Below are 21597 nucleotides of genomic sequence, written 5' to 3'. Positions count from 1 at the left end.
CGATAGACACTCGAATGCTTATTGTATAGATTATCAACGGAGTCGATACGAGTAATGAGACATTAGCTTTGCTACATAGTTATGGATTTCTCGACTCCCGAAGCATCGTAACTGTACTGTACCTACAAGGGACAGCACATTCTCCTGAAACCCGATCGTCCAATGTGTATATGGTCCAGAGCAGCACCCAGCCAAGTCCCCTTCCCGAGTCCCGCTCGTGGTGGCTGCACAACCACTCCGCCCAAGCCTTAACCCGTAACTTTAAATCGGCAGTCGGCGATGCTGGAAGTACATGATCTAGACTTTTCTGCAAGCTCATGCATCTCGGTATAGTTAGATGAGTGCATCTATCTTGACGAGAGCCACTTCATCGCCACTCGCTCAGACCGCACAGATTCTGATGTACCTCTTGTGTCATGTTACCTGGCAGTCCGCTACTGGGGAAACATATATCTTGCTCACAACACGACGCCTCGTTCCTCCACGGGGATACTTCAATCTTCATCCGAACAAGTATGTACTATGGTGGGTGCTGTGGTGGTCGGTCTGGGCTGAAACATCCGCGCCAACGGGTGGTATGTGGGCAAAATGACGATTGCCCTTTTTTATTCTCTTCCTCGCGCTGGGGATTCGTGTGTAGGATGCTGTGATGATTAGATGCAGCTTTTCTGGTTTATCTTCTAAAAAGTTCCATAGTTTTGAAAAGAACATGGTGCTGCACGCGATGCTATGCCCATCGACTTCCTGCCTCCCTTTCTGTATCCTACTCTATCGCGACGTGAATACTCTCTATGTAAGGGACACTGCCTGTGGTCCCTCGACAGGTACCAACCAAGGCGATCTAAACTCATACATACTACGTTCGTACAGCACAAAATTTTTTTTCTGAAGTTAACATTATTCCTGGAATTCGAACTGCCTTGACCAAAAAAAGCACCTCTGCGCCATGGGATAGGATGTGAAAAATGCTTCCATCCGTTCTTTGGAAATGCCACCCAAACACACAATATAACACTTCAACTCAAATAGCAAAAGGACAATAGGAAAAGAGACACAAAAGATGTGTGTGATATCATACAAGGAAACATCTCTCGAAGCGTAGCCATCCGTTAGAAGGTGGGGTGAGGAAAGAAGAACTTTTTTCTCTTTTATAAAAAAAAATCTTGGGTCGTCCCCTTTACTCGTCGCTCTTGCTCTTGCTCTTCTTCTTCTTTTTCTTGTCGCTGGTGTCGACTTCCTCGCCGTCGTCGGAGCGCTTGCGCTTCTTCTCCTCGCCCTTGGCGGCCTTCTTGGCGTCCTTCTTGGCCTTCTTGATGTCCTTCTTGCTGACAGAGCTGGGCTTGCCCTCGGCGTCGAATTGGATCTCGCCCCGCTCGAGCTTACGCTTGTACCGCTTGACGCTCAGGCCGGCCTGCTCGGCCAGCTTCTCGAGCTCGGAGTCCTTGCTCTTCTTCTTCTTCTTGGAGGACTCCTCCTCGGAGTCCTCGTCGGAGGAGTCTCCCTCGTCGTCGGAAGCGGCATCAGCCATCTCCTCGTCCTCGACCTCCTCAACGAGCTTCTTGTCCTTCTTGCTCTTCTTGGCGGAAGCCGGGGGCTCGTCGCCGGTCAGAGCGTCAGCATCGGGGTTATATCTCCGGGCCTCGTTGAGGTCAAACTTCTGGGGCTGAGCGGCGCCGTTGGGGGCGATAGCCACACCGCGGGGCTTGAGGGGCTTGCCCTCCATGGCGGCCAACTTGCGCTCGAGGTTGTAGCGGGCCTCGGTACCGAGGGCAGCCTTGTCCTCCTCGGTGGCATCGTCATCCCACTCGGCCAGGGCATCCACACGGAGACCCAGGGAGGCCTTGGCGGCCAACACTCTGGCCATCTTACCCTTGTTCTTGCCAGTGGCCTGGCCGATCAAAGAGGCGTGGTAGATCAGACCGTACTTGGGAGTATCGTGCTTGGTCTTCAAGGCACGGAACAGGGCCTTCTCGGCACCTAGAATCTGGAGGGTAGAAGCAGGGCTCTTGGACAGGTTGGTCAAGCTACCGGCGTGGGCAATGAGACGAGCACCGACGAGGTCACCGACAAGGGCAGTCAAGTTGGGGGCGATGGCGTTCATACGGGCGGTGAGGTAGCCAGCCAGCTGCTGACGGTATTCGGCAAAGCCAACGACCTGCTCGGCCAGAGCTTGGATGTGCTCCAAGTCCTCCTGGCTGATCTCGGTACCCATGGACCGATCAGCGGCGGCCTTGACGGCACCCTCAATCTCCTCAGGGAGGATCTCGGCGAGATCGGCAGTCTCCCAGTTAGTGCGCATGCCCATCTTCAGGACGAGTCTGGCGTAGGCGATGTTGTCGTTCAGGATCTTGGCCAGCTCGGGGAAGTGCCAGCCGTACCATTCCTTAACACGCATGGCGTAGTTGTTGAGTTCCTTGTCCAAATCATCCAACAGACCGATAGCCTGCACAATCATGGTGTCGATTTTGTCGGGGGAGAACTTGAGCTTGTGACGAGCAAGAGAGTGCGACAGACCCAGGGCCATAGTGGACATATCCTGGGGAAGAAGGCCGGGGATGAGAGTGGGCAGGTGTTCACGGATGGCACGGTAGATGTCGGTGGTGGAGGAGTCGGCAACCAACTCGATGGAAAGGCCAGGAAGCTTGCCAATGGCGTTTCCTGTGATATTCCGAGTCAGTAAAATTGACAGTTCCCCAGTTCGCCATCAAAGGCAAGGAAGAGCACATACCGAGCTTGGGGTCGGAAACAGCCAGAGAGACCTTCTTCTCATCCTTGACTTCGTCCAAGAGGCTGGCCAGGCGGGGAGTAACCTTTCCTTCCACGAGAGCAGCAACTTCCTCCAGGGCAGTCGCGGCGCTGTCGAACTTCTGGAAGCTCTTCAATTTCAAACTAGGTTGCGCAAGTTAGACGTACGGTCGGCGCACGGAGGGGAAAATTTTTTTGCATGAGATCACTCCAAATGTAATTGCAGCAGTTTCATCAAATCCCAAGGCAAGAACGACTTACAGGTTAGAAACACCCTCTGCGGTAGCAGCCTCAGTGGTGAGGTCGTCTCTCTTCAGGAGCTTCTTGTCCTTGGCCTTGAGCAGGGCATAGCCCGCACTGGTCTCCGTGAGGATGAAGAGCGTCATGATGTAGGCTCTCGACGTCTAGCTGTGATAACGAAACAAACAAAACGGGCAAAAAAAAGCACCAGCTAGAAGTGCGAGGGGCGAGGGGCGAGGGGGGGTCGGAATTAAGAGGGAGGGGTTGGCGTAAGTTGGCGACGGGGGACGAAACCGCGTGCTGGACGAGGATTGCAATCGCTGGGAAATTTTTCGACACCAAAAAGTGAAAAAAGCGAAAACGCCGTGCGGACTGTGGCTGGTGCCCGCAGGTGGCGGTGCGAGGTGCACTCGACACACTGTCTAGCCAGCTTATGTAACCTTAGGCGACACGGGAGACCCATCCGGGCGTGGTCACGGGATTGTGGTTTACGTCGACTGAGATAGCGACAATCCATACCAGCAAGTGCTCCAATCTGCTTCGACTCTTCCCCATTTGACGATATAGAGGCAGCTTGAGGACTCGTGCACTTCCGACCATAATGGAGGGTCTTTTCTTCAACGTTAAGAGCGGGTATGTCACTCGAAATGTTTCTCCAAAACCCCCCCGGATCTCCCCTGGCTAACTGTCCTGATCAGCTACATTGAGGGCATTGCCCGAGGGTATCGGAACAGCCTTCTGACTAGCCAACACTACTCGAACTTGACTCAGTGCGAATCGATCGATGGTCCGTTGCTCTCAAACTGACTCCCTCACGAGCACAATCAAAAATCTCACACAGCGTCTTCTTTCTTGCCCGCAGATGTCAAGCTCCAGCTCGCCCCCGCATATGGCGACTTCCTCGCCGCTCTCCCCCCGAACCCATCGACCTCCGCCCTGGCAGGCAAGATGACCGACAAGCTGGTTGCTGAATTCCGCTATCTCCTCGCGCAGGCCACGGGGTCGACGGAAAAGTTCCTGCGGTACCTGACCTACGGCTACATGATCGACAACATCGCCCTGCTCATTACCGGTACCCTGCACGAACGAGACACCCGCGAGCTCCTGGAACGGTGCCATCCGCTAGGCTGGTTCGAGACCCTGCCCGTCCTCTGTGTCGCCACCAACATCGAAGAGCTGTACAACTCCGTCTTGATCGAAACGCCCCTGGCCGGGTACTTCAAGGGGAGTCTGAGCCACCAGGATCTGGACGAGCTCAACATCGAGATCGTGCGCAACACCCTCTACAAGAACTACCTGGAGGACTTCCACCAGTTCGTCACCACACACCCGGACTTCAAGGGCACTCCGACCCAGGAGGTCATGTCGGAGATCCTGCAGTTCGAGGCCGATCGGCGGGCGATCAATATCACACTCAACTCGTTCGGCACGGAGCTGTCGAAGCAGGAGCGGAGGAAGCTGTACCCGGAGTTCGGCAAGCTCTGGCCGGAGGGGTCGCTGATGCTCTCGCGGGCGGATGACATCGAGTCCGTCGCCCTCGCCGTGAGCATCTCCGCCGATTACAAGGCGTTCTTCGATACGGTTGGCCTGACGCAGGGCGGCGGCGGCCTGGGTGGCATGGGCGGCGCCTCGGACGGGAAGAGCTTGGAGGATCTGTTCTACCAGAAGGAGATGGAGATGTGCAAGGTGGTGTTCACGCGGCAGTTCACGCCTGCGGTGGTATATGGGTGGATGAGATTGAAGGAGCAGGTAAGACAACGACCCCACCATTCTTACGTGGACTTATTCAGCTAATCATCCCGAATCAGGAAATCCGAAACGTCACCTGGATCGCCGAGTGTATTGCGCAAAATCAGAAAGAGAGGATCGGGAACTTTATCTCTGTTTTCTAGATACCATGTTTCTTCCTTTTACTTTTTTTTAGCCGTCTTGTTTAAAGCCTCCCTATATCGATCTATCCTCTGGGTCCCTATCCCTTTCATCTCTCTCTCCCTTTTGTCCATCTCTCCCGCGCCCAAAATATACTCCATGCTCCTTTCGCAATTGGTTCGTGTGTTAGTAACTTTTGATCCCTTGTATCTTATGCTCGAAGTGAGGCGTCGCCTCTTCTGTCTTTGCTTTCTCTCCGCTGCTATCTCTAGTCAAACGGGCGGACTCGGTCCTATAGAGTATCTTCCAATCGTCGAATCTCTCTCGTCTCGTGGAGCTGCATCGCTGCGCATCTTGGCTTGGCTCTAAAGGGCGGCACGTACTTCTTTGTGGCACGATCAACACTTTCTGAGGATATCATGTAGCGTGTGGCATGTCTGCGCGGTAGGTATTTATACGCAAACAGATATACACCGATACCATGCCAGTAATGTTTCCGAGACTAACTTTTTCAAGTCGTTGGAAACGGACCAACTACAAAGACCATGTAAATAAGGTCAATTATCTCCAAAAGGACAAACGTAATGATTCCCTGCTCTGGTGCAAGAGCGAAAAAAAATGAATTGATTTGATAGATTCTCGTTACTTCAGACTCATGGCCGAAGTTCTCATGATGATTGTTGGATATATGTTCATGCATATGGACTCACCTGCTCCCTGGACATCATACCAGGGGCGGACATATGACGGTGTAAAAACGAAAAAAAAGCAAAGAAACTCCTCAGAGACAAAGAAATAGGCAGACGGGTTGACAAAAATGGGAGATATAATGGACACAGACGCAAGGCCATGTAGGAGGGTAGCCAACACCTTATGCCAGGGACTAGACGCATGACATGTTTTCTAGCCCGCTTCTTTTTGGCAACTGGAGTTTCGATATATTTTTGGTAAAGAAAATGCACAGCCAGCGATGATATGCAATAGCAAGAAGTCCCCTAAGCGTTCAAGAACCAGAAGGGCACTTCAGCCGATGTCAAAGCAAAATGATAAAAGCAATCCGTGGAAGATGACCCAAGATTTCGTCGCTCTTCATATTCTCCCAACAAGTTTATGATTTACTTTGTATGGACGTCACACACAAAAAAGAAGAAATGGAATAGATAAAACATAATAAGAAACCCGTGACGGCATATCCGTTAGTCGTACTGGAAGAGAACGCTGATACTCTCGCCGTGGTGAACGCGACGGATGGCCTATAGAACGAAATTAGTTCCTTGTACCTTAAACACCTCGAAAGGTATATTACCTCGGCAAAGACGTGGCCAACCTCCAAAACCTCCAGCTTGGGGCATCTGCGTAGGTGGTCCGCCTGGTCCACACTGTTGGTGACAACAACCTTGTCCAAAGCGCTAGCATTGATGCGATCAATCGCATCGCCACTCAGAATACCGTGTGTCACCAACGCATAGACTCGGGCAGCTCCTTCCCTCTTCAGAAGCTTCGCCGCTCTGGTGATGGTGTTGGAGGTGTCCGCCAGGTCATCAATCAGAATAGCGGTCCGATCCTTGACGTCACCGACCAGCATCATGGTGGCATTCTGGCGATCCGTGATCCGTGTAGGGCGGCGCTCCTGCAGGGAATCAGATAAAGTGCGACATCAGAAGACCGGAATTGAACGAACCTTGTGGATAAGGGCGAATTCAACGCCCATCGAATCGGCGATCGCGGTGGCCCGCTTAGCGCCACCGGCATCAGGACTGACAATGACAGCCTGTTTGTAGTTGGGGATATTGCGCTGAATATAGCTCTTCAGCAGGGGTCGGCCATAAAGGTTGTCGACAGGGATGTCGAAAAACCCCTGGTATTGAGGGTCGTGAAGATCCATGGTGATGATGTGATCGGCACCAGCGCAAGTGAGCAAATCCGCAACCAGGGTGCCTGCCTGAGCCACCCACTGCTTGTAGCCCGGACGGGGCTGGAAGTTGTTGATCTTGTTGGCCTCCTCTTCTGCGACGCTTCCACTATGAAGAGAGGGCAGAGAGTCCATGGTGTCACTGCGGGGCAGACCATTGACTGGACGTTGTCTCTTCACCGGGCTACCGTTGCTGATATCTTCCAATTGAGCCTTGGCCAGGCTCTTCTGAAGGTTGTCCACACCGTTGAGCAGACTGCAGCTCTCGGGCTTCCCCGGGTGTGGGGTAGGCGGGGTACTTTCAAAAGTGTAGCCATTGCCGGATTTGCTAGCAAGAGAAGACTTGGTCAGCGGAGCGCCCGTCTTGTTGTACGGGATGTCACTCTGACGAGAGTATGGGAAGAGCGGTAGAACCGCAGTGACTCTCTTCGCCGAGGCGGTTTTGCAGGCCGAGATGGTGATGAGCAGTTCCATCAAGAGATCATTGACCTTTCCGCCACCGGATTGGATGATGTAGACATCCTTGCCACGGACGGATTCTTTGATCTCGACACGGGTCTCACCGACGGAGAATTTCGACAGCAGGACGTCTGCCGCAGGGATACCCAGAACGTTGCAAATGTTTTGGGTCAGCTGAGGGTGGGAGGTACCCCCAATGACGACAATGTTGCGCACCATATTGTTCTGAGGAGTCGACTGAGCAGCGTCAGGAAATCCGGTGGGTTGCAAGATCACAGGCGAGGAAGACCGAATCGTTTGCGGAGGGGGAGGGGAGATATCCGATGAGTCGGCGGGTCTGGAGGGGCGGGACGAAGGGTGAGATTAGCACGACCAAAGAGAGGAGAGCGCTGGCTTGGAGCAGCAGGGAGAAGAACAAAAGATCTCGACGATGAAAGTGGACAAGCAACTACCTCATGGCGGGGAATCAGGGACAAGGATGGGTTCCAAGCGAATGGATGGAGAAGGAAAAACAGACATCGAGATCAGAAGAAGGAAGGAGAGAATAGGAAGAGATTCGTGGAGAATCGGCCATAGAGACGAGGAAAAAAAAAATGCCTCTGCCGCGAGTGGAACCCGGCCGTCGGTTCAGGCTGCAGGCGGGGGGCAGCCTCAGGCTGCAGATTTCCTTCTTCCGGCTAGTCCCGCCCTGCCAGCACGGGCGAATCCAACGGCCCCGCAGTGATGACTCATCACAACCGGGCCTGTGACCCCGGAATCGGACTGGAGGCGGACCTCCAAGGTCGCTGATGCCTTAGTGCCTGAATGGCATAGGCCACTAGTTAATATCAAACACACGGGTATCAGTGATCGCAGCTGAAATCCTCACAGCACTGCTGCAGAAAGAGTGCACAGCACAAGCACTCTCAATCTCCAGCAGCATTCCCCTAAACCTGAGTCTAGGTATCTGGGATTCAATCGGCCCACCCCATTTCGCTTGCAAGCTATCACGCTAGGCCCTCATCACAATCATTCATCCGCATGGAAGGAATCGCAGCACATGGGAACGTCATATGACGGGACAACACATGTAATGCTTGGTTCTCCTATGACAATCTGGTCAGCATCAGCTCAAAGGTAATCTGAGAAGAATATTCACCAAAGTAATACATGGACAAACAGGTACACTTGGATTGGAAACACAGAACGGGGACTTGCTCAAAGGTTACAATAAGCAAGTCTCACGCGTGAGACGCTGACCAGCAAGATCCATCATTGCCCTCCCATTCCCACTCCGGAAAGAGCTTTCGCGCTGCAACATATTCTCAGAAATGCCTTCAAGCTTGTCTGGCAGTTTCCGGGACACGCTTTCAACTTCATGGTTCATCTCGGAAGGCTGGCAGAGAATAAAATCCATGGGCTGTAGAGAAGTAAAGAGCTCTTCGATTTATCGTTTCGTTTCAAGTACTCCGTACAAGTTTGAGTTATCATGAAGATATCAATATCTCATTTCTATCTCAAATCCATTCATTCTTGTTATGCGTCCGGGGAGTCCTTAGTTGCTTGGGAGCTTGCTGGTTTTTGTGCTCTGTCCTGCCCCAGCGTCTATTAAGGCCGCCTGACTGGCATGAGCCTCTTACGACCCATACCCCTCTCCAGCTCCTTAAAATGCTTCTCAGCTCACTGATAAGGCCACAAGGTTGGGCAATCAGTGAGACAAGTGGTTGGTCTAGACCGGGCATTGGCAGGTGCGACACGATGCACGTGATGCGGTACGACACAACCGAAGGGAGCTCATTTAGCCGTTCAGGGACTAGATTACCTACTACTGCTAACTATTAACTAGCCCTGAGGTCTGCTACTCCTCTCGAAAGAGATCAGTATAAGAATCTTCAAATTAATTCAAACTCGGCATATATAGATATACGGGCTTTGCACCTCAATCCAGAATCACTGAACCGTGACCTGTTGGCACCAGTCAATCGCATTGTTTTCCCTCCATGCCAGGCCGCCTCATCCTACGGCGCCCGTCCCCGACGACCGTCTCGTTCACCGTTTCGAATGCCTCAAGACATACCAGCACGCCTGCAAAAGTTCTATTCTACCTGCAAGTTGTGCTGCGGGTGCTGAGCTTTTTCTGCGTGCTCTTACTTGATGTCGCCAAACTCCGACACTCTTCCTACATCCAAGAAGCGCGATTGATCCCCTGGGCAGCTGTATGGTCGACACCGCTGGGCGCCTCGGTTTGTGGCTACGCGGATAGGTACAGCTACCCAACTGTGGGACTGGTCAGTGCAATTGTGATGTATGGTGTCTTTAGAAAAGGATACACAGGTTCGTTCGATGTGTGCGGCTGTTGTTTGACTCATCCAGCGGTGCTAACTTCCATTGCTACGGTACAGAAGAGTCGCTCCTCGTTATACGCGGGCTGGGCATCCAGACTTCGACATCCTCCAGCACGTACTTATCAAAAGCGTCTACGCGATTCATACCTACCACACAGATCCAGGATATTGTGATCCATGAGGCTTTTAAGGGATTCGAGGTTCGCTTCTATCTCGCTGTAATTGTCGAAGGGGAGACGGAAGTCCTCGTGGTTTTCCCTGTGAGTTTGAATTGGGAGCGTATGTGTGTTTGGCATCGCCTAACTGATAGCGGATAGAACCTCCTTCCGAATCGACAAATTCTAGAAGAGGTCTGGAGAGGCTCCCGACGATGTCTGTATGATTCCAAGTCATAGCGTGATTCAAGCGGAGAATGTGAACATCATGGGTTTCAGAAAAAGAAAAAGAGACTCCTGTGAGGAGCAAGCGCGGGACTTCAAGCGTCGCTAAACGCATAAATGTGATATGTCAGGGTAAGTACAGAAACTAATCTTATCTACATCTCCATCTTGGAGGCCCTCGCACCAGCCTCCGTTTTTCGTTGTTTGGTAGCCAACCACCGCGCATTCTGGACCTCAACGAGCTCCGTCTTGCGTTTGTGCATGACTGGAATATAATCACCGCCTGTTCTGGAATCGTTGCCACCAATGAACACTTTTTGTCCTCTGTTCTTCCGCTCCCAGACAGGGTTTGCTCCTCCGGTAGAGATCATGGTTTGATCTCTTTGACTAACAGCCAGGTCGAGCAGCGTGCCGGCTAGGATCTCATCAATCTTACGCTGTCTCCAAACAGCCCAGAGCTCCTCGACAATTCCACCGAGACCAAACTTGCCGCCACCTTTGCCGAGATGGGATTTGATCTGCCTGATATCGCCTGCATAAACCCACTCCAACGCATCCTTGCGGCTACCGCTCTGCTCGTCAGGGTAAATACAATCCCAAAGGACAAGAGGGGCGTCAGATGCCATCTCATAAGTGGGCTTGCGCGGGTTTTTAGATGCATCTAGCAGGTCGCGCACAATGGTTGGGGGTTCGAGGCCCTGGCCAACAAGGAACAAGACACTGACCATGTGACGAACCTGATGCCATAGGAATGCGGATCCTTCTAGATGAAAGACATACACCTTAGCAGCAGTAGGTGTAGGCTCAACGGATGATCCGGTGTCTTGCTCGCCCTCAACGGCGCGAAACTCTGGCTCGTTGACGTAACCCAGCGGGGTATTTTTGGCATCAATCAGTTCAATATCAGCGCGGAAAATCTCACGGGAGAAGTTTTCAATCTGTTTGGTAACATCCAGCTTGCAGAAATTGCGGAAGTCGTGTGTGCCTTCGAAGTATTTGGCGGCTTCGCGCATCGCCTCGATGTCCAGCCAACCCTCTCTGTACTTCGGACGAGCGTTCGTTCCGTCATTGGCACGGGGCATTAATCCGAGAGGCCCAGGGGTTGGAGAGAAGGCAGGCTGGGTGAAAAAGTACTTGTAGTGTCGTTCTCGGCAGGAGAAACGAGCATCGAACCCTTCAGGAGGGTTGGGGCACCACGCCAGGACCCTGATATCCTGCGGAAGGACCTTATTCAACATGCTCACATAAGGATGTTCATCCTTGATATGATCCCAACCGTCATCCGCCTCCTCCGTGTTCTCCATAGCCGTGTCCGGGTTCTGCGCATCCGTCTTGCGCATTGGTCGCGTGCTGCGGACCCTGATACTAACGACCTGCCCAAAAGCGCTCACACCGCGGTCCGTGCGGCCAGCCTTGGAGTACTGGCATCCGTCCCAGTTGATCCAGTAGGGCTTGACCTCACGCGGCGCATAGTTGTCGACAAAGTCATCCCCAGAAGTATCGGTCGGAAAGATCAGACGTGTTTTGCGCAGTGCCTTATAAAGTTCCTCCTCAATGGTCGGCAACGGTGTGGCATTGCCGTTCGCGTGTTCCAATCCGTTATACCGCTGTCCCAGGTAGGCAAACTTCAGCGCGATGTAGCGCGTGTTATACTTCGAAGGATCGATCTCCCGGCGCACTTTCGCGGGCTTAGGCCTCCGTGGCTGTAATTCCTGCTTGGTTGTCGAAGAGGGCAAATCGGCAGGCCTTTTCTCGGTAGGTTTGTCGTCCTGCTGCTGAGGAATGCTTGTAGTGCTCTGCGTCGTGGGGGCAGGCGATGCGGCGTACTCCGCTGTCCGGGAGTGGAGTTGGCGCTCAAGTTCGGTGATGCGAGCAATCAGACTGGAGGTAGGCCATGTCGAGTAGTCCGGTTCTTTATCGGAGGAGCCAGATGCTGGCTGGGTTGGCGTCTGTGCGGGCTGCTGCTGCTGCTGCTGCTGATCCGACATGGTTTGCAGCGGCGGGAAGGAATTAACCTGGGCGAAGGAACGAGCGAAACAGTGGAAAGATGCGGCGGCTGTTAGACGGGATCTGTATGTAGTGGACTCTTGAGCACGAGTCAAGAAGGTGCGAAGGCTTCCTTGGAGACTTCGCATACCCGTGAGGAAAAGAACGTTGGGTGGACTCGAGACTTTCGCGGAGGTGGCAGCGGAAATTGTTTTCTCTGGGGCTGCGAAGCAAAATTTTAGAGTCGCTGATCCAGATGACTTACGGAGTGTATTGCTCGTGTAACCCTGGTATTATTACGTCCGCTGACATTGGAAGATATGGTCGTTCAGATGTGGCTCGAATATGTTCGAAAGGAAAATACTTCTTGAGTTTATCATGCTACCTTTCATAGTAGAAACGCATATCACTGTATTCTATGGACAGTAATTCCTGTTGGTTGCCCAGAGAAGATTTACCGTGGGAAGTATCAAGCAACGACTGGTTCGAAGGCGGACGGCGTGACATACATATTCCGGATCTTATCGCATCTCGCACACTACTGTATCTTGACTATCTCGATAACCATCACAGGCAATAGCCCTGTAGAACTACCGAGAGATGTTCAGCTGTCGGTGACAATTGAGTGCGCCTTACAAGCAACAGAATCTCTCGATAAGTCACAAACACCCGTAGCGTTTCATTTGGAATGGCGGACTCCTACCTCCAAGAAGACAACCCGACGGTTACGATCTTACTCTTAGGAGACTCAGGTTGTGGCAAGTCGACCTTTCTATCGTGAGTAGATTCCGTTCTTTGACAAATCATCATATGCAACATTCGGCAATGTGACTCATTGTTATCCTTACTATTCCCTTCCTCGCCCTAGAAAAAATCGTATTTGTCCGCTAATGCCACCCCAGAAGCCTGAAATCCAACCATCGCCGACTTCAAGGACAAAGAGGAGACGACGTCCCATTACGGGATAGCGACCAACCCTTTCTCTATGACATTCGCTTCTCCAAGAAGGCATTCACTCTCGAAATCTTCGATACCGCTAGCCCCAATCAGCACTGGTCGACTCTCCGGCCGGATGTGGTGCTTCTGGCGTTCGATGTCTCCAATCGCGAGACCCTGAACGGGTTGAGAGGGGTAAGTGGACCCGAAGCCCGGGGACCATTGTTCATATCGCAGGCCTCCTGACCCCTTCATCATGGCTTGCCCCATTCTGACACATGTTTCCCAGTGGCGACACGATATCATCCGGTACTTCCAACACGGCTACGGGGAGCGCATCCCCATCATGGTGGTGGGATTGAAACGAGATCTCCGAGTCGAGGGAGAGGGAACCATCTACCCACAGGAGGTGAGTTTGGTCCTGAAAATGGGTTGTTGTTTTCCTTGTTTGCAGAATATGATCGACGCTGATTTGTTTCATAGTCATACCGCATCGCCCAGGAACTTCGATGCGATCGGTATGCGGAATGTTCCGCCGCTACGGGTGAGTTGATGGCGGAGACCTTTGAGGATATCGCGCGGATGGCGGGGATGACCTTGACGGCTGCGGGCGGGCAGAGTAAAGGGGGTTGCGTTGTGTGTTGATTGGTTTTTTTTGTTTGTGATACCCTTCTTTCTCATCACTTTATCATTCATGAGTGTTTTGGTCGGGCTTTTTTTTTGGATGCCCGGAGTCTGGTAACCTTGGAAGTTGAGGTAGGCGGATGGACAGAGGTGTAAAGCACATAGCAGATGGCTCTAATAAGGCAGGTCCGGATATACCGTACTACTTGTAGATTGATGATATCGCATATCGAAATCGACTTCAACCCATCCACTGGCGTTACGCATCTCTACTCTACTATCTCTAATGCTACGAAGAAGGCGGAAAGACATGGTAGCTGGCATCACTTTTCAATTACGCTATGAGAAACATGCAGGGAGAAACCAAGGTAACGCTTAAGTCCACCTTGTAGATCGACAGCACAGGGCTTTCCCCCAGAAGCTCACCGAGGCAAGAGAACAACTGGATATCTTTCCCTCATAAGCGCCAAGTCAACTGTTTAACGTTGCAATTCCTCCCCGATGCACACCATAAACGAAACATCAAATATCGGATGGGCGGAAAAAAGGTTTTCACCGTAGCATACCACGTCAGAAAGGAAAAGAGTAGGAAAAGGGGTTGTTTGAAGTAGTGGATCTCCCGTTGATTGTGTGTTTTTTTCCTCAATTTTTCTTCCTTTGCTTTTTGGTTTTTTTGGTAACTTGTTGAACAGAGACTAGGATAGACATGACAAGGGGATTGCTTTTCCTCTTTTGTGGTTGGAAGGGTGTGCGCGAGTGTCGCTCCGATTTGCGCAAAGGGAGTCCACTGAAAGCTCCCCAACCAATCGCCCAAGATGTTTCATGGAAAAGAAGATGTGAATCAAAATCCCTTCTCAACGACCGCCCGTGTCACCGGGTTCAAACATTTACCAGTTGCCCTCAGCGGGCTTGGTCTCAGCCCAGCTCTCGCCAGCAGGAGCGGCAGAGCTGGCAGCCCAGTCGGCACCGTCAGCCTCCCAGCTGGTACCAGCAGCAGCGGTAGCAGCGGAGAAAGCAGTGCCAGGAGCACCAGCACCAGCACCGGCGGTGTCCCAGTTGTCACCAGCGTAGCCGGACTCGATGGCAGCGGGGCCAACCTCCTCAGCGGAGGCAACCTTGGTCTCGTCGGCGATCTCCTTGTTCTCCTCAGCCTCGGGGTCACGGTAGAAGTACAGGTCGACAACGACGTCCCAGTCAACCTCGCGGGAGGCGATGGTACCACGGAGGCGGAGGACCTCACGGGCGAGCAGCCACCAGACGAGACCGATGGCGTGGCGACCCTTGTTGTTGGTGGGGATGGCAACGTCAACGAAGTCGGTGGGGGAGTCAGTGTCGCAGAGGGCGATGACGGGGATGTTGACGTAGCTGGCCTCCTTGATGGCCTGAGCATCGGTGCGGGGGTCGGTGACGATGATGAGGCGGGGCTCCTTGAAAGAGCGGGTGATGTAGTTGGTGAAGTTACCGGGGGTGAAGCGACCGGCGATGGCGGTGGCACCGGTGTGGGAAGCGAACTTCAGGACAGCACGCTGACCGTAGGGACGAGCGGAGATAACACAGACATCGGCCGGGTTGTCGATGGCAGCGATGATACGGGCGGCCAGGACGATCTTCTCCCTATAACAATCGCGCGTGCGCGCGCAAGTCAGATTTCTGGCCCAATTTATTCATCTCGTGTTGCATTTCCATTCGCGTGTCTCCTCCGATTGCGCGTTGCGATTTTCTTTCTCCTAGTAGTAAACGTACCAGGTCTTGCCAATGTTGATAACGTTGACACCGTCGGGGCGAGTCTTCCAGAGGTAAGGCTCCATGTGGGACTGGAGGTTCTTGGATCCCAGGTGGCACTGGGCAGCCAGGAGCTGCTCAATGTCCTGGGAGGTAGGGTTGAAGATCGGGGGGAGCTGGGAGGGGGCCATGGTGGACGATTGACTCTGCAAAGGAGATCGAATTGAGGATATCAATCGACTGGCGCTTGTCGCGGTGGTGATGACGGGAGGAGAGACGGAACGCGAAGCTGAACTTTTCCACGCCGCGCTGAGATGGTGATGAATTTCGCTTGCCGTTTGTGAATTCTAGGGCTAGGGTTAGCCAAGACCGGGAGTCCCCGGACCGTCCCCTGATATCACGTGAGACTAACTACTCAAACCAGGACTAGCGTCATTTGCCCGGTCTTCGAGATTTCGGAGAAAGTTCAGCGCGCCTGTGCTGGTTGACGGGCCTTAGATGCGAAGAAGCTCCGGTTTGTTCTACGACCATTGCCAGTGCTCGCCGTCTCACGCTTCCAACCATGTCTCCTCGCTTGCTTCTTCAGTCTTCCCTCAGGGCTTTCACTGGTATGTCGTCACTCCTCCTTCACCACTTCCGCCTTGGTCGGTCGCCAATATCTCTCTAACTTGTGTGCTGTTGATACCAGGCTCCTCCTCCATTCAGAGTCCGCTCGCCGCCCTATCCCTCACCCCTTCCAAGACCACAATCAGAGCCGGTTCTGCAGAGGCAAGAGAACGTCGCAGGCATGACCCTTTCTTGACCGCTCAGTCGCGCCAGCGCAAGGCAGCCAACCTCTCTCGCCGACAAGCTCTCGCCCAGGAACGTGAACAAGCTTTGGGAGACCCCGTCAAAAGCGCACCTACCCCCTTCATCCAAGAATTGCAGGAGACCCAGACGCGTCCCGAGAATGCCTCCCCCAACTTCCTCGTGAAACCGGCTGAACTACAGAGTGCTCTCGACCATTCGAAGGATTTGACTTCTCCTCTCGCGAACCCGGACCGTGATGCCGCCGACCCTCAGCTTGAGATGGAGCAAGCTGAGCAACACAACAAGCAGCACGAGAATGCATTGGAAGCCATGAACCGTATCTTGAAACTTGACAACGGAAACAACCAAGATCGCATGCGCCTTAACATCCAGAAATGTATCGAGACCTTTGGTCGGCACAACACGGACCAGACATTGCCCCCCAAACCAGCTAGCGTGTCTCTCGACTCTGCAACTTCTCCTCCCGAAAAGTTTCCCCGGATCGGGGCTGATACTGGCTCCCCAGAAGTGCAGGTGGCTATCTTGACAGCCAAGATCATCAATCTGTCCAGACATCTTGAGACGACCAACAAGGACAAGCACAACAAACGCAACCTGCGCCTCCTCGTGCACAAGCGACAGAAGCTTCTCCGCTATCTGCGACGAAAGGAGCGTGGAGGTCCCAGATGGCAGAACCTGGTCCAGACTCTCGGCCTCTCCGACGCTGCTTGGCAGGGTGAGATCAGCATGTAATCGGGACTCTGCCGGCGTTTGTATTCTATAATTTCTTTTGACCACCCTCTTCCCAGACTATCCCTTTGGCGTATATCAACCTCATGATTTTGTCTCTGAAACCGTTCCTCTCCCCCACCAACCTGGCGATTATGGCAGAGAGCCGGCGAAACTGTTTTTCATCTAGTGCCACCTCACTCCAGCGATTTCTGGTCATTTCAGGATCATCGCTGTGTACTGTACAAATATTGCTATCGTTTTCCACGACTTAGAATTAACTTGCATGGAATGCGACTTCTCATTGCCTCTGCGCTTTGAACAATGAGTCTGCGACTTGTAGTACGAATTGGTGTAACTGACTAGGCACATTTCTTTACTTCGCTCAACCATTCAGCAGCCTGCATATGATTCATGTAAAAGTCTTTCAGATCAGGGTATAGTATGACCCTTTCATGCCTGATGTCTTCATAACGATATTACCGAGTAATCTGGACTGACTGGGAATCTGCGGCGACATTGCGGTTGCCGACGGCGTCACCGCCTTGTCAATTCTGCCGGGACGTCACTCCCTCGAGCCGCAAATTTCCCGCGCGGTCGAGTGAATATTCACTTCACTGCCATCTTCTCATCCATCACCAGATGCTATAGCTTTGCTTGCTCCGGTAGTGAATGTTGCCAGCTGCCCCGCGGGTCCACGGCCCACACGCGCCATAACACCATAACAACAGAATCATAACACAGCCCACTCACCCAGTGAGTTTTGTTTTCTTTCCTTCCTCTTATCCTCTTCCCTTCTCATCCTCTCTACAACATCCTCCCTCTCCTCTCCACCTGTTTCGCACTTCGCAAAAGCTCTTATCTACACACAAACAATTGCTCTTTTGCGCTTCGAGACATCGCCCTCCTCTTTCCTTGTCTGTACTCACCTGTGCTTGACTTCCTGCCTCGCAGTGTTAGCAGAGTCGGAATTCCGTCGCGCTTTTCCCTTCGCTCCTCTCTCTTCTGCCCATCCTACACTCCATCCTCTCTTCCTGTCTCCTCCACCTTCTCTTCCTGTCTCCTCCACCCTCTCTTCCTGTCTCCTCCGCCCTCTCTTCCTATTGCTTCCACCCTGATCACTTCTTTGTGCCTGAAGTCTCGAGCTTTATTCGACTCAGGCTTTGTTTTCCAGCCCCGACAACCTGTACTCTCCATCAGTTCGCAATCACCATCATCTTTCTTCACGTGTGTTGATATTTCTCCCCTGTCGAATCCTGCTGTGCTTGCTTCAGCTTGGGGTTCACACCCACGCCACGAGACGGGCTCTCAACGTTGAAGCTAAATTGCAACTTGGGTCATTGTCCTGTTCTCTGTGCGCGCGAAAACCGCAACCTTGCCTTTTTCGAATCCGCTATCCCCCATCTCTTCTCTTACCGTCGACCTGCGCTTCAAGCTACCTCTATTTTGGAAGATTTGAAAGGTCTTCTCGCATATCAAATTTACCAACGGTGCTCACGTTAGTGCCGCGTTAACTCGAACACTTACCAATTACCATTCACTTTCTCGAACAGTCAAAATGCGTACTCGCTCGCAGATGATGTCGCCTGGTGGCTTCGTCTCCCTAGATGACCACAATGTTGCTCGCCCCACTAGGTCGACTAGAAGCAACTCGCAGCAGTCCGCCGCCGCTGAAGAACAGCCCGCTCCTCGCCCCAAGGCAACGCGCGCCAAGAAAGCGTCTTCCACAACGACAAAAAAGGCTCCTAGCAAGAAGAAGGCCTCTACAAAGAAGCGCACAACGCGCCGAACTACTCGCAAAATTGGCCAATCAGATTCCGAGGAGACCGAACAGCACCAGACCGAAGAGAACGAGAACGCTGAACCCACCGCATCCCAAGCGGAACCATCTTCACAGGAGAACGGCAGCACCGAAGTGGGCCAGAACTCTAACCCTATAGAGAGTGAGTCCCTTCCCAACAACACACAAAGCGCCCCGGCCAGAGAACCACCACAGACCTCCCAGGGACCAAGTGCTGCCTCGGAGGTTTCAAGTAGCCCGGAGCCGCCTCTCTTTGAGAGGTCGCGGACCATGTCTGCCGGCTTCGGGTCTTCTGAGGCAGTCACAGTCCCTAGTGAGCTGCTGGAGGAACCAGCCACGACGGCGCCAATGGACCTCCAATCAGACGAGGTACCAGCGGTGCCGTTTGTGGGCTCCCCGGGGGGAGCGGAGGGAGATATCAAGATGTGTGATACAGGTTCTATATTATTCGCAGGACTCGAAATCGAACCTCTTCCCCCCGCGGGTAGTACATTTCCTCCGTTCGGGACCGGTCCACGTCCTACGAATCAGCGTCGGGCTGTGGACGTGCTTTCACCCGTGCCCGAGCACCTCGGGTCGGGTGAGAGCAACGGTCTCGCCACAGATTCCCTTCAACAGGGGTCTGTTAGTGCTCCGGGGGGTCTGGGGCATGGCACATCCTCTTCCAAGAGAGCGGGGCTAATGTACAGCACAGACAAGAAGCGTCGTCGCCCAACCAATGAAGACGACAATGACAAAAACGACGGGGAGCCAGTCACCCCCGCTGCGAATAAGCGGCGCAACCTTGGTTTTCCCGGAAGTACTCCCTTCTCTCATGCCAGTCCCTTGCCTCGCCGTGTCACCGCCAATATTACCCCATTTTCGGAGAGACTTCGCCGCCGCAACGCCGAGTCGCAAGGCCGCATTTACAGGACCAGTCTTCGCATCTCGCAGTACCTCGCCCAGGAGGACGCTGATCGTCTCGCTTCTGAGAAGACCCCAGTTCCAGGAGAAGATATCTCGATGACTGAACCTTTCCCAAGCTTTGAGGATAACGAACTACTTCATGAACAAGATGCACAGGAACCGAAATCGGAACCGGAACCGACACAGCAACCTACCACTCCGGACCGGCCTGCGAGTAGCTGGAGAATCCGCGGGCTACTGAATTCTGTCCCTCGCAGACTTTCTCGTCTCATTCCCACTTTTGGACGAACCCCCGAAAGAAATGAGAATCAAGGTATGCCTTCTTCATGGCTTGGTATCATTTATTCCGCTTATGCTTGTTAGTGCCAGCAGAACCATCAACCGAGCCGCTCAACCGTACACAGCCTAGAGCGTTCGTTCCTTCGAACAGAACAGTGTCTCCCACTCCCAAGACCAAGGGATCGACCCAACAGCCGCAGCGTGATCTCTCCTTCTCCCTGTTCCCTGCTACTATTGACAGGTCTCGCTACCTTGATGATAAACCTAAAGCCACCCCCAAGTCTGTCCAACAGACCCCTGCCGAGGCTCCATCCAAAGTACCTGAGCCTCCGGCCGATACATCGAACCCCAAAGATTCTGGTGAATCCATTGCCGAAGCAAGCAAAACTCGAGGCCGTAACCCTGTCTCAGGGGAGCCTAGCACCTCCACTCCAAGCCATAAGAAGCGCAAGCGGGCCCCTTCCCCTGATGTGATCCCTAACCCGCCTGGATGCAGCTATGGAATGTACGAGGACTACTTCGTGATCTCTGACGATGACGAAGATGAAGACGAGGAGCCTGCACTCCCACAAACCGAACCCAAGAAACAAGACGTGAAAGGAAAGTCCGCCATTCGCAATGTTCTCCGGTCCGAGCGTCCAGCTTCGAAGAAAGTTCGATTCGATGCGAGTCCCCAGGATACCCCATCCAAGCTTAGAATGAAGCCCCGCGCCACCGATCCGTATACTGGACAGCATTTCGTCGGCATGGATCTGTCTGGCGAATCGAGTAACTCATCTTCGTCTCTGCCTCCTACCCACGTTTCACAGGCCGAACAGTCCACTGTTTACCCGGATCTGCGCAGTCGCCCAGGCTTCGTTCCCAATCGTGATGGTACTTTTGAAACCCCCTATTCTGATACTTCTTCTGATGTCTCAGAAGAAGATACCCCAGCTCCTGGCTTTGTTCCCAATCGGGATGGTACTTTCGAGACTCCTTATTCTGACACCTCCTCGGAAGCTTCGGAAGACGAGGCTACACCAGATTTCGTTCCCAACCGCGCCGGTACATTCGAGACTCCCTATTCGGACTCCCCATCGGAACCCAGTACTTCTGCCCCTGAATCTGTGCCCGATACACAGACCACTTCGCCCATTGAAGCTCCTTCGCAGCCTCACATTACTGAGAGGTATGTTCTTCATCTTATCTTCATGAGCCCAGGCAAGGCACTGGCCTGCTAACCAATCTTCCATCTAGCACATCATCTGACGAGACTCGCGCGACTCCGCAGCAGGCGCTTGTCCCTCCTACTACCCCAGCCAAGGTTGAAGATGATGCTCTTGCTCGAGTCCGCTCGCAGGCAGAGAAATACAAACCCAAGACGCCCAGTGGACTCCGCACTGCGAGCCGCTATTCTAGCCCTTTGACTCTTGCTACTAGTCCTGACCCAGTCTCCGTACCTATTGCTACCCCCAGCACAGTTCCCGGACCTGTCGCTAGTCCCGAGCGTGCATCCAGCCCCGAGGACTTCGGTGACGACCAATTCGCTCGCGATGCCCAGTGGCTCTATGAGAATTGCCCAACTGGAGACCTCTCCGAGCTTGCCTGGCCGGAAGCCGAGAGTTATGAAGATATGGGCTTCAGTGCCGAGGCAGTACGCATCGCCAACGAAATGTGGGATCCTTCAGTGGTCGACCACGCTTACGATAATATTTGGACGCCCGGCCTGGAAGCGTTCAGGCGCGAAATGGAGACTGGCCTTTCGCACGCCGCACTCGCATAAAATCTTCCTTAATAAATGATACTACTGAATCCGGTCGAAAAATGCTCAGGTTATGGGATGTCGTTAGTTCTTCTTAATCACTCAGACCACCACATTCGGCTTTACACCAAGCCTTGGTCTGCCTATCTGGTTGA

The 21597-nt window shown here is 53.1% G+C and overlaps 10 protein-coding genes across 10 annotated transcripts; 6 read left to right on the top strand and 4 right to left on the bottom strand.

Moving 5' to 3' along the window:
- The first annotated feature begins 143 nt into the window (after positions 1-143).
- BO95DRAFT_11590 (uncharacterized protein) lies at positions 144-636 on the top strand. The gene has a single exon (XM_025580412.1). It carries the CDS (start codon positions 338-340, stop codon positions 590-592), a length of 255 nt encoding a protein of 84 aa, XP_025445746.1. The 5' UTR covers positions 144-337; the 3' UTR covers positions 593-636.
- A 248-nt stretch (positions 637-884) lies between these two features.
- nop58 (RNA-processing protein NOP58) lies at positions 885-3286 on the bottom strand. Its single transcript, XM_025585746.1, has 3 exons — positions 3007-3286; positions 2729-2889; positions 885-2658 (listed from the first exon to the last, which is right to left on the bottom strand). Exons 1-3 carry the CDS (start codon positions 3129-3131, stop codon positions 1178-1180), a joined length of 1767 nt encoding a protein of 588 aa, XP_025445745.1. The 5' UTR covers positions 3132-3286; the 3' UTR covers positions 885-1177.
- A 282-nt stretch (positions 3287-3568) lies between these two features.
- BO95DRAFT_439496 (H(+)-transporting V0 sector ATPase subunit d) lies at positions 3569-5188 on the top strand. The gene is made up of 4 exons (XM_025585745.1): positions 3569-3618; positions 3684-3772; positions 3848-4734; positions 4794-5188. Exons 1-4 carry the CDS (start codon positions 3587-3589, stop codon positions 4875-4877), a joined length of 1092 nt encoding a protein of 363 aa, XP_025445744.1. The 5' UTR covers positions 3569-3586; the 3' UTR covers positions 4878-5188.
- Positions 5189-5898: 710 nt separating this feature from the next.
- Positions 5899-7549, bottom strand: BO95DRAFT_11492 (ribose phosphate diphosphokinase subunit PRS5). The gene is made up of 3 exons (XM_025580399.1): positions 6536-7549; positions 6161-6484; positions 5899-6107 (listed from the first exon to the last, which is right to left on the bottom strand). The coding sequence occupies exons 1-3, from the start codon at positions 7442-7444 to the stop codon at positions 6051-6053; spliced, it is 1290 nt and encodes a 429-aa protein (XP_025445743.1). The 5' UTR covers positions 7445-7549; the 3' UTR covers positions 5899-6050.
- A 1655-nt stretch (positions 7550-9204) lies between these two features.
- BO95DRAFT_460256 (PIG-H family GPI synthesis protein) lies at positions 9205-9944 on the top strand (the record flags this gene model as incomplete). Its single annotated transcript, XM_025588718.1, has 3 exons — positions 9205-9538; positions 9607-9809; positions 9867-9944. The coding sequence occupies 3 exons, from the start codon at positions 9205-9207 to the stop codon at positions 9942-9944; spliced, it is 615 nt and encodes a 204-aa protein (XP_025445742.1).
- A 116-nt stretch (positions 9945-10060) lies between these two features.
- On the bottom strand, positions 10061-12107 carry BO95DRAFT_439491 (pseudouridine synthase DEG1). The gene has a single exon (XM_025585744.1). The coding sequence runs from the start codon at positions 11915-11917 to the stop codon at positions 10085-10087; it is 1833 nt and encodes a 610-aa protein (XP_025445741.1). The 5' UTR covers positions 11918-12107; the 3' UTR covers positions 10061-10084.
- Positions 12108-12471: 364 nt separating this feature from the next.
- BO95DRAFT_382038 (putative Rho-like small GTPase) lies at positions 12472-13573 on the top strand. The gene is made up of 4 exons (XM_025583382.1): positions 12472-12692; positions 12818-13046; positions 13141-13260; positions 13335-13573. The coding sequence occupies exons 1-4, from the start codon at positions 12604-12606 to the stop codon at positions 13494-13496; spliced, it is 600 nt and encodes a 199-aa protein (XP_025445740.1). The 5' UTR covers positions 12472-12603; the 3' UTR covers positions 13497-13573.
- Positions 13574-14371: 798 nt separating this feature from the next.
- On the bottom strand, positions 14372-15388 carry rps0 (40S ribosomal protein uS2; the record flags this gene model as incomplete). Its single annotated transcript, XM_025583381.1, has 2 exons — positions 14372-15085; positions 15215-15388. Coding segments are annotated over 2 exons (888 nt in total), but the record flags the coding sequence as incomplete, so codon positions are not given.
- Positions 15389-15675: 287 nt separating this feature from the next.
- On the top strand, positions 15676-17025 carry BO95DRAFT_382031 (mitochondrial 37S ribosomal protein uS15m). Its single transcript, XM_025583380.1, has 2 exons — positions 15676-15805; positions 15886-17025. Exons 1-2 carry the CDS (start codon positions 15760-15762, stop codon positions 16737-16739), a joined length of 900 nt encoding a protein of 299 aa, XP_025445738.1. The 5' UTR covers positions 15676-15759; the 3' UTR covers positions 16740-17025.
- Positions 17026-18273: 1248 nt separating this feature from the next.
- Positions 18274-21463, top strand: BO95DRAFT_460251 (uncharacterized protein; the record flags this gene model as incomplete). Its single annotated transcript, XM_025588717.1, has 3 exons — positions 18274-19735; positions 19786-20869; positions 20938-21463. 3 exons carry the CDS (start codon positions 18274-18276, stop codon positions 21461-21463), a joined length of 3072 nt encoding a protein of 1023 aa, XP_025445737.1.
- Between the last annotated feature and the right edge of the window lie 134 nt (positions 21464-21597).

Source organism: Aspergillus brunneoviolaceus (genome assembly GCF_003184695.1).
Source record: "Aspergillus brunneoviolaceus CBS 621.78 unplaced genomic scaffold BO95scaffold_10, whole genome shotgun sequence".
Classification (NCBI taxonomy): Eukaryota; Fungi; Ascomycota; class Eurotiomycetes; order Eurotiales; family Aspergillaceae; genus Aspergillus; species Aspergillus brunneoviolaceus.
This window is presented reverse-complemented; position numbering and strand designations above follow the sequence as displayed.